General features: G+C 39.2%; 2 protein-coding genes across 3 annotated transcripts in view; one reads left to right on the top strand and one right to left on the bottom strand.

Annotated features, from left to right (window-relative positions):
• Nucleotides 1-11894, top strand: part of ARHGAP28 (Rho GTPase activating protein 28) — an 80238-nt gene extending 68344 nt beyond the window's left edge. For both annotated transcript variants that reach the window (XM_037381000.1, XM_037381001.1), the window contains exons 10-15: nt 137-219; nt 2033-2230; nt 2929-3072; nt 5248-5402; nt 6052-6116; nt 7965-11894. In XM_037381000.1, the coding sequence (XP_037236897.1) occupies nt 137-219; nt 2033-2230; nt 2929-3072; nt 5248-5402; nt 6052-6116; nt 7965-8056 (737 nt within the window). In that variant the 3' untranslated portion in view covers nt 8057-11894. The remainder of the gene's footprint in view (nt 1-136; nt 220-2032; nt 2231-2928; nt 3073-5247; nt 5403-6051; nt 6117-7964) is intronic.
• Nucleotides 11895-12360: 466 nt separating this feature from the next.
• The window catches only part of LAMA1 (laminin subunit alpha 1), a 107798-nt gene continuing 97530 nt past the window's right edge, over nt 12361-22628 (bottom strand). The window contains exons 57-63 of the mRNA XM_037381833.1: nt 21703-21815; nt 20449-20638; nt 18433-18591; nt 17257-17410; nt 16513-16646; nt 15201-15423; nt 12361-13558 (exon numbers count right to left, since the gene is read on the bottom strand). Of these exons, the coding sequence (XP_037237730.1) occupies nt 13398-13558; nt 15201-15423; nt 16513-16646; nt 17257-17410; nt 18433-18591; nt 20449-20638; nt 21703-21815 (1134 nt within the window). The 3' untranslated portion in view covers nt 12361-13397. The remainder of the gene's footprint in view (nt 13559-15200; nt 15424-16512; nt 16647-17256; nt 17411-18432; nt 18592-20448; nt 20639-21702; nt 21816-22628) is intronic.

The following is a 22628-nucleotide window of genomic DNA, read 5'->3' on the forward strand; positions in this document are numbered from 1 at the left end:
GCTATGGTTAATCAACACCTAAACCTGCTAGTCTCAACTAGACAGTGGTTTCTGTGTTTCTGGAACTGTTGACCAACAAGGTTTAGATTTTTTTTGCAACTAGGATTTTAAAAATGCTAATTATTCACGTTCTTAGAAATTTCTACAATCAAGTTACAGCTACAAGCTTTGCATCTGTTGATCATGCTGCTGCCTGAAGCCAACAGAGACACAGCCAAAGTAAGTTCTTTCTTCATTTGCTATCACCTGCCATCTGTGGTGCTTTTGACTTTTAAATGAGAGACATGGTTGTTGTTTTTCTAACAGTCAGTGATCAGACGCTGCACTGCACTGTGAAAGTATTCATGTGTGGGGTTTTATCATTTCCTTGAAAAGATGTTCCTGGCTGTCATTTCTTTTACAAGCAATTAAGTAATAGTTGCTGGAGGTATCCAACTGCTGGTGTCAGTAAATGGCTCCCAGGCATCATTTATTCTGGGGGATTCATTTCAAAGAGCCTTGTTCCTTGCATAGTTTGGAAAAAGAAGGTCCAGTTTCTGGTTTTTCAATATACAATATACAGCTGTATACGTAAAACACATGCTACACAAGTAGTCTTAATTATTACTAAGCTTTTATACAAAAATAGAAGTGATGGAAAAACTGAATGAATCTCTACTTCCTATTTATAATGAGATTTTAGAAATTTCTCCAATGCAGTTTCTCTTTTGTAATTCCTGGGTTTGTAAAAATGTTTTAATTGCAGTGTAGGGTACAAAGACAGTGGTTTTAATGATATAGTTTGTTGTGGTTTAACCTGGCAGGCAGCTAAACACCACACAACTGTTCACTGACTCCCTGCCCCTTCAGTGGGATGGGGGAGAGAATCAGAAAAAAAAAAAAAAAAAAAAAGTTAATGGAATGAGATAAAAAAAGTTTAATGGGACAGAAAAGGAAGGGAAAATAAAAATTACGTGATGCACAATGTAATTGCTCACCACCCACTGTTCCTGAGCAGCGGCCCCCATCCAGCTTTCCCCCTAGTTTATATGCTAAGCATGATGTCCTATGGTATGGAATATCCCTTAGGTCAGTTGGGGTCAGCTGTCCCAGTTGTGTCCCCTCTCAGCTTCTTGTGCCCCCCCTGCCCTTGTGCCACCACTCCCCACCCCAGCCTCCTCACTGGTTTGGCAGCATGAGAAGCTGAAGAGTCCTTGACTTAGCATAAACACTGCTTAGCAGTAACTAAAACATCAGTGTGTTATCAATATTATTCTCATTCCAAATCCAAAACACAGCACTGTACCAGCTACTAGGAAGAAAATTAACTCTATCCCAGCTGAAACCAGGACAGTGTTGCAAAAGGACTCGTTGGTAGACCCCAACTCTAACCACAGCTGCAATCCATCCTATTCAGTCACTCCAGTAAAATTCTGAATAAACTGCCCAAAAGGGAAATGAGTTTCCTTTGACTCTGCCATGCGTGTGCAGAAGTGACGTCGATGAACAACCACTGTGCTCTTCTTGCTTTCATTATCCCAGAATAAAAGTTTGGGGTTTGCGGCAGAAATTCCTCAGATTATATCAGAAATGGGACTGGCACACTTTTGAAGAGAGGTTGATCATCCTGGTGATTGCAACATATAAAGCCATGGCCAGATACTTCAAGATAGGCACCTTGAAATCTATGAAGAAATTAACTATTCCATTGCAACACCTGTATATCTTTCCTCTACTACAGGATTTAAAGACTTAGTGCAGACACTGTACTTGACTTATAGATTTGGGATTATGCTTTAAGTGATAGATAATAATTTATCTTTCTATAATTTATATGTATTTTCATAAAATTAACATTTCTTCTGTGATTGACACAGGTAGTTGTGCCAGCAAATATTGGAGTAATCCAAATTACAATGCACAAAAATCTAAATTTCACCTCCAAGTGCAAATATAGCAGCTTTGAAGACAGAAATGCTGTGCATTTGAAAACACTACTTTTATTAATTAAATTATTTTGTGAGACTCAGCATAACAAGTTTTGTTTTTCCAGGCCTTTCTTCGGTTCCTGAAAAAGGTGGTTGCTAATGAAGGGAAAAATAAAATGAATTTGTGGAATGTTTCTATGATTGTTGCACCAAACCTCTTCATCTACAAAGGGAAACGTGCAAATCAACAAGAAATGCAAGCAGCTGCCAGCACAGCACACATTGTGCGGCTTTTAATTCGGTACCAGGACATCCTGTGGACAGTGAGTAATGCTGGTTCCCTTTTCATGGCTCCAGTACAGAGAATTATTTTTTATATGCAGCAGCTCTGTAGAAATCAAAGTGACCTTCCTAGAAGAAATAGTTAGCTAGTCTTTGGAAACTGGCTGGTGTCTTCTACATCTAGGATGAAACAGGGTAACAGATATGTCTGGATGGAGATATATGTCATCTAAGACATCCATTTTAGCATGAATTGCCCTCTGGAGGTATTTATCCCATACCATTGTTTATCCAGAAGAATGCATATGAGAATGATTTAATCTAGATACCTAAACTTGAATGAGATTAAATGATTGTTTAAAGTCTAGCCCATAATAACATGGGCCAAAAGTGTGTACTACTTGCTGGACTGCTGAAGGATGGCATGAAGATGATGAGAGTTTCAGCTCATTTCCTCATAACAGAGGGAGGGTATGATGGGGGTTCCAAAGCCTAACTCCTAATAAAGTTCCTACAACTGCAAACATCACTAAAAAATTTCACATGGTATGAAAGGTGGCCTACAGTTTCACCAAAGGAGTAACTGTGGCTTGTTAGAAGGAGTTACCCATCACATGCATTTTCTGGGAATAAACAGAGCTTCTGCTGCCTGAATCTGGTACCTTTCTAAAGCGCCAACACCAGTTTTATGGGGGAAAAGGATTACTGTGCATTCTCAGCTCCGGTTTCCTTCCTTTAGGTCCCATCCTTTCTGATTTCCCAAGTGAGGAAAATGAATGAGGCAGCAATGAACAACAGCAAGAGGCAGCTGATGTTTGACAAAGGGGTGAGAAAACTTCTGAGGAGAAAGACCATGGAACGGGAGAGACCTGAAAGACCAGAGGTGTGATAAAAATGCATCACTTTCAAGGGCAACTTTAACCAGCCTTCCTCCTTTCTTTCATAAAAGCTTCTGAGCGCGGGCAGGAAATTTTGCCACACAAAATAAGCTGTCTTGGGAGCTATCTTGAAAGATGTGCTTCCCAGTCCAATCACTTGATAAGACAAAGCTTTGGGGATTGATTGAGAAAAGGTAAGGAAGGCAGAATGATTTCTAGCAGCCCAAGCTATAACCTGTTGCAAACACATGCTGGTTTTGTATGTGTTTTATAAGAAAATGGTCATATATGGACTACCCTTGACAGCAATAATCTGTAGATATTCAACAAGTGCATGGCTCTGTAGTTGAGTCGTAGGATTTATTATTAGGATTCATTGCATTTACCCATGCCCTGGTCTAGGCCACTGGATATTCTTCTTGGAAGCTTTGGTTTTACAGCTTTGCATTAACTTCCTATGCAGAGAGAAAATCCGGTTTTCCTAACATAGACACCAAAACTGGGTCTAAATTTTAAGTGCCTGATGAAGTAGTTTGTGTTGTTAGTCCCTGTGTAGTCAGAGGAGAGAGGTGGATACTTCTGAGAACTTCCTGAGCTCCAGGTCCAGTTCAGACTTAGAAAAGTCTGATGCAAAAATCTTCCTTTGGAGGTCTTAAAGCCACCAACTTTTCTCCACTGCCTAGACATGGATTTAGGAACTTACCAGACACACGCTACTTTAATACACACCTAAAATCAACTTACATATTAGGTGTAACATATAATTTAGGCAACAAAGCATGTTGCGTACACATGCATAGAATATACAGTCCCTATAGCAGCTTATATGTAGTATTTCCGTGTAGTAACTACCTTTAATAGCCTGTAGAGAAATCTTTAAGATCTTCCATGGAGGTTTAAAAGAATGGAGACTGGTGAACTGCAAGAGGAGTAATCAAGGAACTGGTCAAGGACTCTATAGTTATTGACAAGTACTCTTGCAGAACAAACTAAAGGACAAATTAGGAAGGAGTGATATCAAGAGATTATAAGAAATTGAGAACAATCCACTTAATACAAACAACAGAGAAAATGCAGAATGGAACATCTGGGGGAAAAAAGAACGAGAAATTTTATGTGTGAATTGTGAATCCATGATAATTCAGCTTTTTGGAGAATACATTTGCCAGCACTGACAGATATATTGTGAGTAGGACACACATTTGTGCTGCAGATGGAGACAGAGATGTTTGTTTAAAACGGCAGACTACTGTGTTGCAAAACTGTATTCACCCTGGAATGAATACAGTGAGAGCTTCTGAGGAGAGTTGATTACTGCAGTCATTGCACCTTTGGGAAGACAAGTTTATTGATCATAGCAATTGGCTTTGCATCTAATAAAACTAAGAGTAGCCACGGCAGGTAGCTGAAATATGAAGGGTAAATTGGAGGCAAACTCTGTTTGGGTAACTGAGTTGAATTTTGAGAGCACTTAACACAGTCCCCAGGTCTCAGATGTTCTAAATTACACAGGGACAGAGGCTGGAGAGACTATTGTACTCTGCTCAGCATGGTACTAACTGGATTAGAACTGGAATGCAAACCTTGCTAATTGATTTATCTACCATTAATCACGGAAGAGTGCATAAACTTCATAGATGATCGTTTGAACCCTACATAAGGTCAAATTTCAAATTAACAGAAACCATACGGTACTTTGAAATTGTACTGTACATACACTTCAATCTAGTTGAAGCTGTAGCAAGCAGAAACAGAGAACTGGATCTTCATGCCTCAGGGGAATATCGTTGTTAAAATTAAGAGCAGATATCAGATATTCCTAATCATTTTTATGTCTTTTTAAATAAGGAGCTGGTTCACTGACCAATGTTAACAGAAGTAACTTAAAAAATCTCGGATAACTTGACTCAATATTACTGCAAGCACTTAAAATTCAAGGGCTTTACTTTATTCTGTGTGCATTATGTGATTCTTACCAAGGAGATTGTGTCTTTGTATCCTATCTCGTTATACTGTATCTACAAATTTGCATTTGTATGACTGTAGATATGCTTTTTGAATAATCAAATGAATCCAGGACAGTGATTTCTGCAAGCAACCTCAAAAGAGTTGCAGAACTGCTTCTGAATGGGGCTGGAACAGTATTTGCCTTAGACTTACTCTACTGATATTGATTTTAGGGAGCTGTCACTTTTCCCCCATACCTGCAGTCTGACATACCCGAGGGGGTGATAAGAGTTTATGCTCCACTGCATTCAAAAGTCTCTATGGCAATACAACTCAACAGCCAAACAAAAGCCAAAGACATCCTGGCTCGATTCCGCTGTGAAAACAGGTGGGTAACTCAGAACATTTTGTTTTCCTGAACAATAATGTCAGAACCATTAATTAATAGATTGCTCCCTTTTCAAAGACTCTTTGTGTTACAAGGACTCTTTTTCTAATCTACATTTGCTAATTTCTGGTTATGCCGGTCAAGGAAATTTTAACCACTGATTTTATTCTTTGTGTTTTACTTAACAATTGGCTCTGATACAGAATCAATCTTCCCTCTGTTGTGCCACTACTAAAAACATATGCTTTATAGATGAGCTGCCTAGAGAATCCAGAGGGATTGTCTTACGTCTGCCCATAAAACATTAATGTATTTGTTTCTGTAAGGTAACAGTTATTAACAGTTATTGGAAATGGTAAATTGTATCTGAAAATCGTTTCTGCAAAGTCTTCCCATGTTACCACAGAATTATGTTTTAAATAAATAATATAAAATAAATAATATAATAGAAGGTTTATTTCACTGTGACACAGTAGTCTACCTCTGTAGCAGATTCAGTATTCTGCAGTGCTCTGTTTGGTAGAAGTCCTTGCTTTTGATAAGTAAGTTCACAGGGACAAAAATATCAATTTTTAGCTTAATATAGATAGCAGCTGTTAAGGCAGTGGGTATAACAGGAAGACAAACTGAAGGTTTTTTTCCATCCTAGCCGTGGATCATCACAGAACATGAGAAGCCAGATCCAAAGTTTACATGAAATTGGAGGAAATATAGGTAGGTCTCACTTTTGAAATTCAGTTCTGAATGTCCTTAGCCTCCTAAAACTCCTCAGTGCTGTTTTCACACAGCTGGGTCTCACCTACCCTCCAGTCCACATGCAGGAAAGGAGCCTGACCCAAAAGCTGTTAAAATCAATGTAACAATTTCTTCCCTCTGCAGCGAGACTGGAGGGGCATCCCACAGGACAGTGACCTGATGGCTGGACTTCAGCAGGACTTCATCTTGCCAGATTCATCAGACCTTTTGTTTATCTCTCTCACTCTCATAACTGAGCATTTTTCCATGTTTAGTCCTTTTGAGAGCACATCACTTTTCTGTCAAGCCTTTTCCCAAGACCCATTTCTCCCTCACTGCACTGAGGTGCTAATCTCCCACAGATAAAAGCCATAGAGTTGAGAATTCATCCCCTGCATGTATGGGTGTACTATACTCCTACTAATCCATGTGAGTTACTTCATTTGTAAATCCCTTGCCGTAAGCATTTTGTTTTCTTCTGTGTTTCTTGCAGTGACATTTTTCTAATAGCAGTGGCTTGCAACACAAGGTCCTGGCCTAAAGGTCAAAACCCAGATTTTATTTTGATATTGCACAGTCCCGCCTCTCTCCTTTCTCTATCACATAAAAATTCTGGATGCTGTGTTGGAGTCTTTTGTCATCTGTGTGATCAGATTATTCCTTAATTCTGCTAGATTCAGCTAAACAGTTTCTATAAAGTTATTACAAAACATCATAGACTTGCTTCAGCTGCAGTCAAGAAGCAGCCTACTGAAGCTAAATACAAAACTAAATTCAATTAGTGTGGGGGTTTTCCCTGGCTAAACAGGACGACCAACTGATGCTAAAAAGAGAGAAAATCCTAACAGCCTTGTGAAACAATTCCCAGTATTCCCACCATGCTCTTTCAAAAATTTGGATGTTTAATTTGCCTCTTCACTTACAATTATGTTTATAGTCCTAGATCTTTCAGGGCATCTTAGTACGCTGATTGTGCATTAATTCATTTATATTGCTTTCACTTGAATAAAATTATTAGGACCCCAGTGACCTTAAAAGGAACTACAAAAAATTTACCAAAATCCGTTGTGTCACAGTAATGTAACCTCACCAGTTAAATGGCTCCATCATCCAGTGTAAATGCAGTACAGTCCAACAAATCAACTTCACTCAGGAATTTATTGCCTTATTACTCAATTAAGAGGCACCAAATGCCTCTTTCTGTGGCAAAGCAGCAGGGACTGCCCAGCCACCCAGCTCCTATTCCCACTCACCACCTAACGAAACCCTCAAATGGCCAGACTTTAGAGAACTTTTTTTAAAAAAAAACAAAACAGCAAAACAGCAACTGCCAAAAGCCTTGATATAGTCCCTGTGTTTCTTTACAAGGTCGTGGCTGGATGGGAACACGTAGTCTACAAAGCTCTTTTTTTAGCATTTAAAAATAGTGTAGAAACAAAGTCACAGAGTTGCAATTCCAGCCCAGTAACACCTTAGAAATAAAAAACCCTCATACTGTGGTATTTACAGTTACAGCGTTGTTAGTGCTTCTAAAGAAACCGTAATATTTGTTCACCATTTGACTAAATGTCTTGTCCACAACTCGGTGTGCTGCAGGGCATCTTGCCTGGAAGTAGAAGTGAATTCATGACTCTCAGTGAGTAAAATCACTGGCAGATTTACCAAAGCCCCTGTCTGTACCTAGGCAAGATGTTAGCTGGACACACCAAATCGGGCTCATTGTGTGTAACTCAGAGATACATTCAAGGACATTTTAACATTGCTCTGTCCCATTTACTAATGTGCTCAAAAAATCCTATGATTCATGGCTGCTGGTTTCCGTTTCAGGTCAGCACTGTTTGGATCCGGATGCATACATGTTAGACGTTTACCGTGCAAATCCTCAGGCAGAGTGGGTGATAAAACCAAAAGCAAGCTGAAACAGAAGGCTACAGTGTGCTGGAAGAAAGCCAAATGGACAACAGTGATGCCTGTCCTTTTACAGAAGCTCTTGCCAGAGATGAAACAAAATGGTAGCTACAGAACCTCATTCCTTCCTACCGTACTGTCCAACTGACTGTCACCATGTACTGCTTTTGGTATAAGCATTATCACTCCAGCTTCTGGACCATTGGAAAATATCACATCAGTTACTCTTTCATATGGATTACACTTGTGCCAGTTGGCCCAGGAGTTAAGGAGGGTGGACCAAGGTACGGTGCACAGAAAACAACCTGTCACATACAGAGTTGTTAATTTCCTGACCTAGTGTTAGAACATTAATTTTTTGAAAGAATCCAGAGGCATCTGAGGATGCATGAAACACTACCGACCACAGCATAACACAGAAGCATCACAGAGACGTTCAAGAAAAGGCATCTGTCAAGTGTGGAAGAGAGGAGCTCAACCTGCAGCAGTGCCAAGATGTAGCTGTGTAAAAACATCAAACCTTTCTGCTGAAAGCAAACCTGTACAGTCTGTGTTACTGCAATATTTATGTTTCTCAGTCGCTCCTCATGAGTATCTGATATTGGGGGAGGGAGAGAGGCAGGAGGAAGAACTACTGTATAGACGGCTATACTGCTTTATGTATGTACCACTGTATATACTACTACCAGTCTTCCAAAATTGTCTGTCTGGATCACATTACTGTGTGCAATTGTAGCGCCACAAACCATTTTCTCCTTCCTCCCACTACCACACACACAAGCTTTGAGAGACAAATGCTCGATGAGAAGGGGAATACTCCTCTGGCTCTGTCTTTGACTTGATACTCTCAAATTTAAGTCTGTGTAATGCCATAATAGGAAAGAGGTGTTAATGGTGCCTCTTACAGCCATCACCTTTTTTGTTAAACATTATAGTTTCTTAATTTGTAACCTAATTGTTTTTCTCTTTTTTTTTTATTTTAGCTTTAATATGTAAGCAACTTTTATACTATTCAGCTGCATTAAGAAGAGAGATCTTTGTCTGGATCATGTATAATACAGCATGGCAAAGAAAAAGAGCTTCCAATGAGCAGAGGGATTTAATACCCTTATTTAACATTTACATATTAGGGCCTCAAAACGGTAGCCAAACTAGGTCCAGTTGTGCTGGGGGTTTTACAAATACGTGGCAAATTGCAGCTCCTTTTACAGATGGCATGCGGTCTATGAAAACACAGAGGCTGACAAGAGTCGGCTGCAGCCGCACTGGGAATGCAGCACAGCAAATCTAAGACAGTACGTCTAGTTTGTAGCCAGTCACAAAAGTGAGCACCATTCTTCACCTAATCCCCTTGTTTTGGGCTATACTTTATAGAAGTAAACCCTGTTTGTTGAGTAGGGAAATCGCAAGTCTCTGGAAAACAGCAAGTACTTTTTTCATCTTGGTCTTATGCAAAAAATGGGAACTAATGCCTTCAAACGCACTGCAAAGTCTCCGTCATGGATGATGATATTGCACAATGAATTCACTCACAGTTTGAGCAGTGTGTTTTGTTCCTGATCTGGAGACACAGATGAGGCAGCAGCTAGTGCTCTGTTTACCAGGTAGCAATGCAAAAGTGTTCTGAACCAAGTCCTCCAGGTGAATGTAAAGTACGTTGTCCTGCAGAGAGAGCCTGTAACTTGTGGTGCTCTGCTGAAGCTGTCCAAGGAAGATTTGCACATTCTAGAAACCCTTTTCAAAGTTAATAATGTTCTCCAGTACTTAACTTTCATTGCTAGTGTTCAGTGAAAGAAATCAATATTAAATCAGTAATTTTACCAGCAATAATAACATCTACAGAGGGCAGATCACTTTCTTTAAAAGAGTGAAACTTTCAACTTTACTGGTTTTTATGTCTTAACACCAATGGATGCATAGCTGTGGCCAGGAAAAGACCAGAACAGTTGTCTTACGAAATACACTGCTTATTTTGACAACTATTTATTTTAAGTATACAAGAGATTGTAGATCTGTGATTTGTTCATAGGACTAAGCATAAACATTTTGTCAGGTGCTTTGTTCCCGATCGCCTTCAGTTCCCTCTGTGGCAATGGACAACTTTTTCTATTGTGCTGCCATTTTCTTTTAGCTGTAAAACAGGACTAGTGCTTTCCTTATAAAGGTAACATGAGAATTAGTCGAGTTAAATTCTGCTCCTGGATGCAGCCAAACAACTCCCTGAACAGATCAGGAGTTACAAACATCCACCCAGGAAGGACAAACTCAGCAAAGGGATTTTACGTGCAAAGTGCTTTGAATATAAAGAACATCATATAAATGCTAAGCATCACTGTATTTATAGCCAACGAAAGAGCTTCTATGACTATACAGAAAGTGTAACCAAAGAATTTGAAATGTTGGGGCAAATGAGGTAACATTCTACAGTACTCTCAGACAAATACACTGACCTCCACTGTCTTGCCTGCTCACTTCACTCTTTGCTCTCAGTGGCTGCACAAGGGAAAGTACAGAGCACCCATGCGTTCACACTATAACGTGCTCAGCATGTTCTGGACCCTGAAATGAGGACTTCATCTAAATCCTTTCTGAAATAGAGCTCACTGTATTCCATACAGGATACAAGGGATTTTTGGAAGACTCTCACCTTTTACCACTTCACAACTTAGGAAAGCCAGATCTGATGTAATTAAAACCACCCTGTGAACGCTTGTTTTATATTAAATTGCCTACAACTTTATAAGACATGCATATCTGCAAATGAACTAAATTTTGTGTACAGTGCCCAGACTACTACAGCACTGCCAAATACTTGCTGTCTCTGAAACAGAATGGAAAGGTTCTTTCCTGATACAAATGGACCTAATGACCCATACATACTGTGGTTAATACTGTTATGCATTAAATTGTTTCGTGTTGTTGTGGTACACTAACTTGATTTAATATGCAGCAGACAAACTGAACAATCTCTGTGACATTTTTTAATACAAGGTCTCAACTTTAGGCCTTATATTTCAAAATACTGGTGGAGGCACCAGGAATTTTGTTCTTTCAAGTCAAAACCAAGTTATGATAGGGTTGTCACCTCAAAAAAAGCAACATATGTGGAAAGCTATTAATGAGAAAGCGGTAGTGAGCAGGGAGAAACTTATTCAGCGAACTCCAAAGAAGCCTCAAGTATTTATGATTCTACAAAGACAGCATTTTGCATATCAACAGAGAGAGAGAGTATATTGCAAGAAGCAGGTATCGGAAACAGACTGGAATGCTCTAACCTGTTTACACAGCTAACGTCATTAGAATGTATGCATGTGTGCAAATGTGTCTGTGTCTATGTATAATATTAACTACCTCACTCTGCATTTTCCAGGAAAAATATTTTGGCTTAGTTTACCATTCCAAATTTTTCTATTATTAATTTCACCTCTCCACTAGTCTTTTACATTAATAAAATGTTTCTCCTTCTAAAGGGCAAGATTTGGAAATTACCAGATATGTATTAAACCACATATTTCAGGATATGGATGAAATTTTAGCCAAACCGTGTTGCCTCAATTACTGCTTGTAATGTGAACTTTATGAGATCAGATCTTGGGGTTAACAGACAACAAATACAAACGTACTGTGTTTCAGTTTTTACTTTTCAATGGCTTTCCATTAATGTGTGTCTTCTCTGGAAAATAATACGATGCCACTAATCAAAGCAAAATGTTTGTATGTATGTTTCCCTTACCATCCCCATTATGTTATGTGTTTTGTGGAAGTAAGCCCACACATAAATGTATTTGTACAGCAGAATATGTCCATTGTATTGTATCCATGTCAAAAATAAAACCCAATACCAACAAAGTAAGCTCTTCAAATCTAAATACATGGTTTCTGGATAGAAGCAAGCGACAACAATTGCAAAAAGCAGTGGTGAGTCTGTCTTAAAAGCAACTATGTTGTTATAGCACCTGAGCAGTTAGCTACACAAAGGACCACATTCTGCCATCCCTGTTCAAGTGGAGGAGAATTCTTTGCTCCAGGAGCTCTTCTCTTGGACTACCTCAATGCAAGACATAAAATGACAGTGATTTGTCTCCTGCCTCATTGAAATCAATGACAAACTGCTTTGTGGCTTCATTTGAGGCAGTCTTTTTTAAACTAGTATGAAATACATAGAGCAAAAATGACTTTAGAAGGAATTGTAAAAATGCGTAGTCAAAGCCAAACAAAACTGTAAGGAGGAAACAAAAATACTTCTAGTTCTAAGAGAAAGAAGGAGATGGAAGTGACTTGTAAAAAACTATGTTTATTACAGATGCATCTTCAAGTATGAGATGTGTCTGTCACTGCTCAATGATCTGGGCAGTTGATGAATGGATGTCCTTACTTGAGTCCGATCGAGCGCGTGCCCCCCAAACCTGGCTCAAGTGCAACTACCTGAAGACTCATTTTAGAAACAGAGATGAGCACATTACAAAAACAGATAAAGATGGAACTTCTGACTGGCCTGTGAATTAGGAATCTCAGAGCACCAAGTTACTTCCCTGTGTCCTGCAAGAAATACTGCCTTCCCAAGATGCATTCATTCTCATTGCCAAAATACAGTTGTTCCCAAACCATACCCAAATTGTTTCTTCACCAGCATGACACTTCATACATGTCTCTGTGCCATGGAGTTGCTGCTTGTCTTGCCACCAATTACATGAAGGCATAAATGGGAACATAATCCTCCTATGCAATGTAGCTATAATGGGGGTTGGAAGCACTGGATGTTAAAGCAGGAAGAAAAGGGATTTGAGCTACCACATAAAGTATAAATAAGAAAATTCTATTCATTAGACTTTGAATCCCAAACCTTCAAAATTATGCCTTTAGTCTCCTGCTCCCTCTGCTGGACTATATCCACTTGTAGTTTTCACTTTTTAGTCTTCTGGCTCTTTCTAACTGAAACGTACAGATGACTCAACTACATGAAATTATGCATAGTTTATTGTGATTTTACTATGTGGTCCAAAATTATTACCTTTTTATAAAATGAGCACCACACAAGATAATGAAATACTGTCAAGTAATCAAAAGAAAACATACTGTAAACACTGATTAATAAAAATTCCCAAAAGAAAAATACCCAATTAATGCCATTAACATTTGTGGCAGAGGTATTTGTTGTTTACAACCATTTAGTTAAAATGCAGACATAGAGCTTCTGGCTAAAAAAAAAATAAATGTCCTGAGTTGGAAAACAGCCATAAAATCAAAGAGATGCAGGCTCTCACCAATTCTTCTTTTCATTATGAAATGGGACTGAAAAATAACAGATCAACAAAAAAACCCTCTCTCAGTCCAGACAGGCTTTGCTGCAGTTCAGTGCTCAGCCCCAGGGCAGGAATGAGGGAAGACTCCACGCAGGTCAAAAGCTCTGCTGAAATCAAACAACTCTGCTTGTTGGCCCTTGGTTAACACGAGGTTCCTCAAACAGCCATGGAATGAGCTCTTGCTCGTGAGGCAGTTTTGCTTCACATCAGCTGAAAAACAAATTGAAATATGTAGAATCTATTTCCAGTGAACTGAAACAATACAAAGATCCAGGTTATTATTCAACTCCTTCCCCTCCTTCCCGAGGAGCACCAAGTTCAATTAGCATTTGGATCATCTGGGACATCCCACCATAGACAGCCACTGCTGCCTTCAAGCGTAAGCCATGCACTGGGATAACTTGTGCAGAGTTTGCAGAAATAAGTTGTCCCAGGGAACAATGAGAGATAAGAAAGGGGAAGGGAGGAGAAAGCCACCCTACATAGGTGTCTTCCATGTTAAAATTGAAACTGGCAGAATATGAAGCAACAGCTGAGATGTCATGGACTCCATCAGCAAAGCAAATCATGAGGTTGGTAGAGCCCAACTGTTTTTTTTCCATAGAACCTGTGAAACAATTCATTCCTTTTCTGCAGTACTGTACTAAACTGAAGAATTTCTTTCTGTATGAACCCTAATCTTTACAGATGGAGCACTGAAAGAGCAATAGTATCACATTACCCTATTGGGAAGAAAAAAAAAAAAAAAAAAAAAAAGGAGTTCACAAGATGTTGATAAGGCCATTTAGTATTCAAGGAAGACCAAATATTATTCAAGATCTGGTTAATTCATTTTCCATAAAGCACCAAAACCTTGTCCAACAGAAGGCTCTGTAACATTTCAAGCTATTATCCCTGAAGCTTTCCAAATATTTAAAAGCTGAGTTTCCCCTTTAGACCTCATCACTCTGTTTTCACACAAATGGAAATATCTGAACTGATAAACTGTAACAGCTGTTTCAGAGACAAACGAATATGGACATTTTATGCTATGTTTAGAATCATAAGATATTCAAAATCATGTGAAGCCTACTCTCAGTACTGATGTGTTCATTAAAAATCATGCCTGCAAATAGGTGAAACCTTCACAACTCAATCCTCTTGATGAATACATTGTCTTAGCTCAAATTATCAGCTAATGAGTTGTACAACTAATTGAAAAGTAATTAAATTTTATATTTTTCATGTTACTATCTTTTTATATTACCATTGTAGCATGATTGACAAATTTCAGAAAGGAATTTGCACGGAACAAGGGAAATGCATGTTCATCTCCAGCAGCTTGACTTCTGTCTGCAGAGCCCATGACACGGAATATCAGCCAAAATAAAGCAAAGAAAAGCACTATAGAAACCTTACTTAAATGAATGTAAAGGAAAGCCTTAATATGAGTCTGACTGCAAGAGAACCGCACCTCAGCATACACAGGCAGAGATGTTGTGAAGTCTGAGAGAGACTGTGAAAGACAAACCATGTGGAGGAAATCCTTCTCAGAAACTAAAGAGCACGTTTGTGTAGGAAAGTGATAGGAGTTCCATTGATCTTGCCAACAAACTCAACAGTTAAATGCAGTCCCCCACCAAGACAATATACACAAATATTAATACGTTGTGATCTCAGGAACAAAGTGGAAAATGGTAATTATGATTTATAATTCAATCATGAACCTCATGGATCAGAGTGAGAGAAACAGGGGAAGAGAGGGAGGACAGGAGAAAGGAGGGGTGGAAAAGAGGGCATGTGTTAAGAATCATTCTTATGAGAGACTGAGAGCAGGAGGGAATGAAGGGAAGAGAAATATTATTGTACCTACCAGGATAGCCTCCAACATAAATGGGATTGTTTGTATCTGCAGATGTTGACTGGATGTAGGGGTTATCAGTTTGAACCAAATTCCCATCAATTATCAGTGAAATGCGATGTTTGCTTTTGTTTGCTTGAAGCTTGTGCCATTTTCCATTGCACAAACTATTTGTGCCTCTTGGTTCATATGTAGCTGTTATTCTGCCAGCTCCATTGTTGACATGGAATAAAACCTGTATAAACAGCCAGATGCCAATAAAGATAGATATAAAGTAAGAATACATGAACTAATTTGCCTAGATAAAAGCACAATCATGCTGGTGCAGAGATTTCCATTTTAATAAATGTTTGGTCATTATGCAAAGCTAGTATTTACTTTGATGGACAGAGTGTGTCCTTATTGAAATATCTTTAAAACCTGAAAGATCTATCAATGCAATGGTCCATTAGGTTAGCTTGGTACACTTCATCCGTGATTTCAATGTTTCTTACAAATACAAATCAAGTCACAGAAGCAAAGAGACCTCAGATCTGAAAGAAGATCCACTCTAACTGAAGAGAAAGAGAATGGACTGAAAGCACTTGTCATTGCCAATACAGGTGTTGACTTATTTCATGTATTTATTTTTCAAAGCAGTAGATATTTCCTCAACTCTGTGGTGAGGATTAATATGCAAATATTAACTGAGAAAGTATGTCCCACAGAAACAGTGATATTTAACACTGTCTCTAGCTAGGAAATTTTGAATAAAAAATGAGCTATTTCAAAGAAAAGGAAACACTTAGGAGCAATTAAGTATACATTTTTTATGCAGGACATGAGTGGAGAACTATGTATTGATTGTTAAAAGGTTTATGGAGCATAATGGCCAGTAGAAGTAGAGAGTGAGATAATTGTTCATGAATATTGAAAAAGATACTATAAAACTGTGTGCTTTCTACATGCAATGATATGTTTATCAAGGACAAGTGTTTCTCTATGGCAGAAAAAAGTATTAAGCGACAAGAAAGGTATAAATTTGGTCTAACATACAAGATTCGTAGTACAGGAGGTCACAGTGGCTGCAGACTAATATAAATCACACTAATTAAAAAGGCAAAAAGTTCCAGTGACTTCTGCTAATCTCACATTTTATCATGTGATGATGATGAAAAACTTCGAGACTGAAAAGTCTGTCCCATACTAGTCCCGTGGGGACTTGGTTTAGACATTTTGCCTCCATCACATTTCACTGGTGTCTATGTAGTGCTACCCAACAGTTCTAGTCTGCCAGTTTTAAGCCAGCCTTGTGAAATGAGTGTGCTAGCACAGGGCACCCTACCTTGCCATTTACAATCTCCAGTCCAATGGCATCAACCTTAGCACTGCTAACCCCAAGAAGAACGCCATGCACCGCTGTTGTACGAAACTCCAGTGTGATGTTCACATCAGACCGCACTTTGTAACCTTCCCTGACTGAAAAGAAGTTGTAAGCTTCAATCAGAAGACTTGTAAACCACATTACAAGGTAGAATATATACACTGTCATTAAAAGGCCTAAAAAGCTTGTTGATTATTCTGCTGGGGTACAACCTTGCAGAACCTCCGGAAAGTAAGTTTTCCGAAGTCGTAATTCACATTTTATACTGGGAAAGATAAATTCCCAAATAAGCTTTCTTTCAATTAATTTAATTTAATATATTCTGTCTCATTCATAAGAAACAGTAAAGAGTACAGATGTAATCTTTCACGCTACCGCATAAGTCCTGTACGTCTTTTATCTCCATACCTTTCAACAGAACTTAACATCATGAACATGGATATTCTTAGCTGAAGAAAGAGGTAATTCATTTCTTTCCCAGTACTAGTACCATTAGCTCTTTCATTTGCGGAAGACAGCCCTTTGCAGAAATTACCACTTTGGGATGTATGGAGTAAAGGCACCCCGTTAGAAATACATATGCATGACATGAACTCTTTGTGTGAAGAGTCAATTAATTACAGATAGTTCCAGCAGGACCTAAAAATAATATATTTTCATTAACATTAATTCAGCAAGGTAATGCTTTCATTTAATGACACTTACCAAGAGCAGCAAAGCCGCTCCCATCAAAGAAAGTACCGTCCTGCACTGTTACATAGCATTTGTTCACAGCAAAGATGGAGACAGGGCTCTCATTGTCCAGTGGTTTGCTATTAATCGTCATGTTACCAATGCAGGCAGGAATACTGTGAGTCACCTAAGCATATTGAAATGTAAGAGTTAATGTGTAATACAAACTGCTGCAATGCTCTTTTAGTGATTCACTTGACGTTATTGTAAATAAAAAACTCTCTAAACAAAACACGGCAGGATCCAAAATATTTATGGAATTAAAATTATATTATTACATATACTTATATAAGGTTGCAAACGTACACAAAGTCAAAATCAATATTGTTTAGAAACACAGTTTATACTCTAACATATAGAAAGAATTGTATTTGTTTGAATGTGAGCAGCAATATGTCCAACAGCTAAAGACGTTCCAAACGTGCTTCAGCAAATTAACAAGTAAATCAAGATTTTGTACAACATTTTGCAAGTATAGATTGCCAGAGTTCTATCCAGAAGAAAAGATTCATTAGAATTTCCCACTATTACTATTTTCAGCAATTGCAGGCCCAAAGTATTAAAATATTGTTAGCTCCATTATCCAATTAAAAAGCATGGATGAAGGAAGTGTGCTCAGGAATTGAGAAACATTATCATCACTGGAATCCTCCTTGAGATAACAGCTGACCAAGAAGACAGGCAACAATAACGTACCCTCTAAAACCATGTGTAAAAAGCATGCTTTAACCTCAGACAGGTGAAGTCAGCCCTTCAGAGATTATTTAAAGGCACCTAATTCCTATTTGAATGCAATAGGATTTAGGTACCAAAATGTTTGATATTTAGGACATATTTTTATCTTATACTATGAAACACAGGAATATATATTCTTCATCTATTTTTAACAGAGAGATTGATAGAAGAAAAAAATATATTAAGGACTATTATTAAAACACAAGGATACAAGCTCTAGCTAGAGTTGCCAAGCTTTAGAAAGCTGGAAAGATTGATCTGGTAAAGTGTCATTACTTTCTTTGCTGTTTCTTTCCCTAAGTACTTCTTTTTTGCCCATCAAGAGACAGGATACTGAATTAGATGGGTTTGATGCAATATGCTCATTCTAGCATTGCAAAATGTCAGACACCCCACCACCACAAACTTTCTTACATTCCCAAGATTCTTTGGCACGTAGTCTAAGGGGAGTCCCCCCAAGTACAGCTTTCCCTCCACATCCAAAGTGCTACCATCTCCCAGAGCACTGACGGCTACCAGTTCCTGTCCATCCACAATGATTGCACCTCTTCTTTTGAAGTATTCCGTCTTTATCTGGCAAAAATGAGAGCACGCAAACATGAATCAGTAAGCTGAAACAGTTACCTAGTCATCATTTGCAACAGAAGCAAGATAATTTTTTAGTGGTAAGATTGCTTTGACATACTGTACTGAGGCATCCTCTTGAAATTCATTGTGAGGCTGAGGTCATTTCAGAATGCAACTGAGCAGCTAAACTCTTGCTCACCTCCTCAACGGCTCACAACGATTGCATGTTGTCCTGCATAAGTTTTCAGCATCTTAACAATCATTGTTTAACACCACTAGTTTATTGCCTTAGGATATAAGTACATCACTGAGTTTGAAGAAGGGAGTACTGTGCTAGTCTTCTGTGACTATTGTGCTGCTCACCAGCTCAGCCATGTTAGCTCTCTGAAGTGCACGCTCCTATGTTGTAATTTTGTGATGGGCAGTGCTGAACTGGTTATGACCAAAAAGCTTTCCAGTTCTGTCCATCTTGTTTGGTCATGCCCCTATGCCTTCCCTGGATGAAAGCAATTACGTGCAGATGAGGGACTGTATTTGAAGTCGGCTAGTCATTTATTCTTCCATGGTTACTTTTAGCCCCACTCAGAATCCTAACCAGGTCCAACATGAGGTTTCACAAACATTTGGGTCGGTAAGGGGATTGAGCGGTACAGCAGGGTGAGATGAGCAGGTGGCAGGGAATGGAAAGAAGTGCTTCCTTCGGCAGCAAAGCATATTAGCTTAAATTGATTGTAGAGCTACTTCAGTAATCAACCCCAGCTGTGAAGTGGTGTGGCTCAGCCTCCAAAAAGAGGTTCAAACTCATGTTTTTACGTCCTGGGTGTTAAAGGTAGGTCAGCTCTCATATGAAATCTGTTCATCTCTTAAAAAGTGGATAGCATGAGTATGAGTTTTACATGAGTGTATTTAATTTTAAACATGTAGCTGTAAATCCTGGACCGTTAGTCCTTTCAGGGTAGGCAACAGAGCTTAACTGTGATAGCTCTCCCTGACGGAAGTTCACATTTGCTTTATGTTAGTTTTTGCTGGGTTTTCTTCTGCTGATTATATATGAAAAGCAAAAATAACACTCTGCTGATTCCCAAGGCACATAGGAGAGGTGGCAGATTTGTGTCAGAAAGTACCTGGTCAGAGTTGCTTTTAAAACTCGTGCAGACATCACAGTCCTTTCTCATGAAGAAATGCTAGCTGCCAGAGCTAGCAGCATGGGGGTTGCTCAGAGGAACTGGGCCAACAAAGGCTGACACGGAGCCTTTCAGAAGGCCCTGAATGCTAGGTAACACCTAAAAGCTGTAGCCATAATTTCTCCTCAAATTCTCCTTATGCCAAGTCCTCACCCTCCAGCCTCCATTCATTCTAGAAGTCTACCTTTCTCATGTTGCGTCAACCAAGAAAAGGAAAGGAAAGTGCTTCCCTGCTAGCATTAGCTGGTATGACATGCTCAGGTGTTAAGTAATAAGCGGGATAAGGGAGAAACTGCACCCACAAATCTCTTTCCCCCTGTCACACAGTCAGTTGCACCTCTTTGGAGACATAGTGCATGGAAAGCTCTCTGTAGAAAAAGTCAGAGCGTCTAGACCTCTCTGTTGGTTTCTCCTCCATTGAAGATGACATGGTTGGTGAACTATTTTATTTCTAAATAATCTGACGTACTTGACAGGAGTTGGATGCTGGAATTAATGAATAATTTATAATTTTAAAAGCAAATAATTATACTCAAACACAAGTTATCTGAATGGTCTCATGACTGAGTTAAAACTTGTTTGCCTTTGCCACACAGAAAGCATACAGGAAAGGTATGGAAGAACCACCCCAGTAACTTCAGGGAAGAGAAAATGGAGTACAAGACTGGTGACTACCTACCGTATGCCATTTTCCATCACTGATAACAGCAGGATGAAAAGCTACTGCTTTTCCTTTGCCTAGATCAAATGAGAAATGGAGCTGTCCCCCATGAAGCTGTAGGGCTGCATAATCAACCTGGTTCTGGTGAGCCATGTAGTAAATCAGGCCACTGGAGGCAAAGGTCCTGAGATTCAGCTGGACAGAAAGCCTAGACAATAAAAATTCAGTGTTACGGACTGCATTGATAAAAAGCTTTCTTGGAGGCAGAGAACAGCCTTAACCAATTTATTATTATGAAAGGAAACTTATTACTACAAAGGGCAGAAACGTAAGAATTTGCATTGATTCTAAGAAAGCATGACCTATAATGTATTTCCTAATAGAAATCAGTGCTGTACCTATCAGAGACAGTAAAAGTGCTTGTCACAGACTGAGCTGGTCTTGAAGAGAGACAGGCTCAGCTCTTTGTGACTGCACGCTTGCCTACTGCCTCAGGAAAGGAACAAATTCCAGGATAATGTGATGGCAACCATTACTATCAGGCAGGCTTGCTGGGATATAATGGGCAGACAGAACAGAGGGAGGCTTAAGAGGTACAGAAGCTGATTGCATCATTTATTATGGAGACACTAGGTATAGACTACATAGCATCAATCCTCTGCAACGTCCTTATGTTCAATAGTTACAAAAAGGAAAAAAAGCTCTTTTCTCAATGCCTGCAGAGGCTTCCTGAGTGGAAGGAATCATATGCAAATGGCTTGCAGGCTGTGTTTTGGAGACATTGTTGGGAGCCCCTCAAACAAGTAAGAGTGGCAGAGAGGCTATCACACATTAAGTCTCAAAGAATGATTCTTCTTAGTAGTCTTATCTCCTTCAGTGACCTGGGGAATGAAGCAGACATGGAAGGTGCAACTGTAGAAAATCCAGAGGAGAGGGCAAGATGTTATCTGCATCAGTCAAAGAAGCAGGGACCAGCTGAGCTCTGTATGTAGAAAATAGAAATCAAAATACTTACAGGAGGTACAGTGGGGCTTTTAAGTCTGAGGAGAGAAAATGTGACTATGAGTCAAGCTCATGACCACAAACCTGGGAAAGACATTAATTACGCTGTGGTGGTCTTAATACTTTCTTCCATGAGGAACCCACAGAAACCTGAAGCAAAAGCCATGTTCAAAGCTGGTAATGCAGTGGTCAGTCATGAAAACCATCATGAATGCTTCTTGTAGCTGAAGACAACACACCGTGTGCATGTGTGATTCAGGATATACTCACTTCTTTCTGACAGTAGACTGACTGAAGAGCAGTGTCAAGTGGCTGCCTTTGGCAAGTCCAAACTGATGAGCACCTTGAACATGATCAGGTAGTTCATCTTTGGCACAAACTACCTGCTAATGAAAGGACTTTATTAAGAAGAATAGTATCAGGTGCTGACAAGCAAGTGCTGAATGGCAATGTGCCTATGCAGAACTTTTTAAGGAGCAAAACTGAGCCATATGATAACCACAAAACATATAGCAACATCAATTACCTAAACTCCCAACCACTCTGAGCTATCTTTAGGCTCAGAAAGAACTAGTTCTAATGACTAAACTAAGTCTCATAGACAGTACTGGTCTTTTTTACTGAGAAATGTTTGTAGTTTGAAGTATTTATTCACCATTTGTCTTAATTGATAGCCCTTTTGATAAAAAATGCTGGAAGACAGAATTGCAGCATGAAAATCTCACAAACTTGATAGAAATATTTTTCCATTTAGTGAGGACGCACATTTTTGTTATGATTTGGTGGATGGAGAGCTGAGTAACAGAGTATGAGCCAAAGCTATACTTTAGCTCTAAGGAGGATGGTTTATTTCTTTTTATAGCCACAGCTGTATAAAATCTTGCTTTCTGTTGCCACAGAAAAATGATTTCAGGATGCTTTGGAAACACTTCATTATAAAGAAGTGCAGCTGCAGAAGGAGAGAAGTAATGCTGCCTTCTCCCTTGGGAACAGGGACTGTGTGAGGGGAAACAGGCGCCATGTAAGATGCATTCAGACACTGTGTCTCTGGAATGGTTTGTGCCTCCTCTTTGACACAGAGCAGAGATTGCATGTGTGTGACCAGAAACATGTGAATGCTGAACTGCACAGCTAAGGCAAATCTCAGCACTGAGCCACTTTGGCAGAACACAATAAAGATAATAGTTACTGTCAAG

Source organism: Falco rusticolus, chromosome 3 (assembly GCF_015220075.1).
Source record: "Falco rusticolus isolate bFalRus1 chromosome 3, bFalRus1.pri, whole genome shotgun sequence".
Lineage (NCBI taxonomy): Eukaryota > Metazoa > Chordata > Aves > Falconiformes > Falconidae > Falco > Falco rusticolus.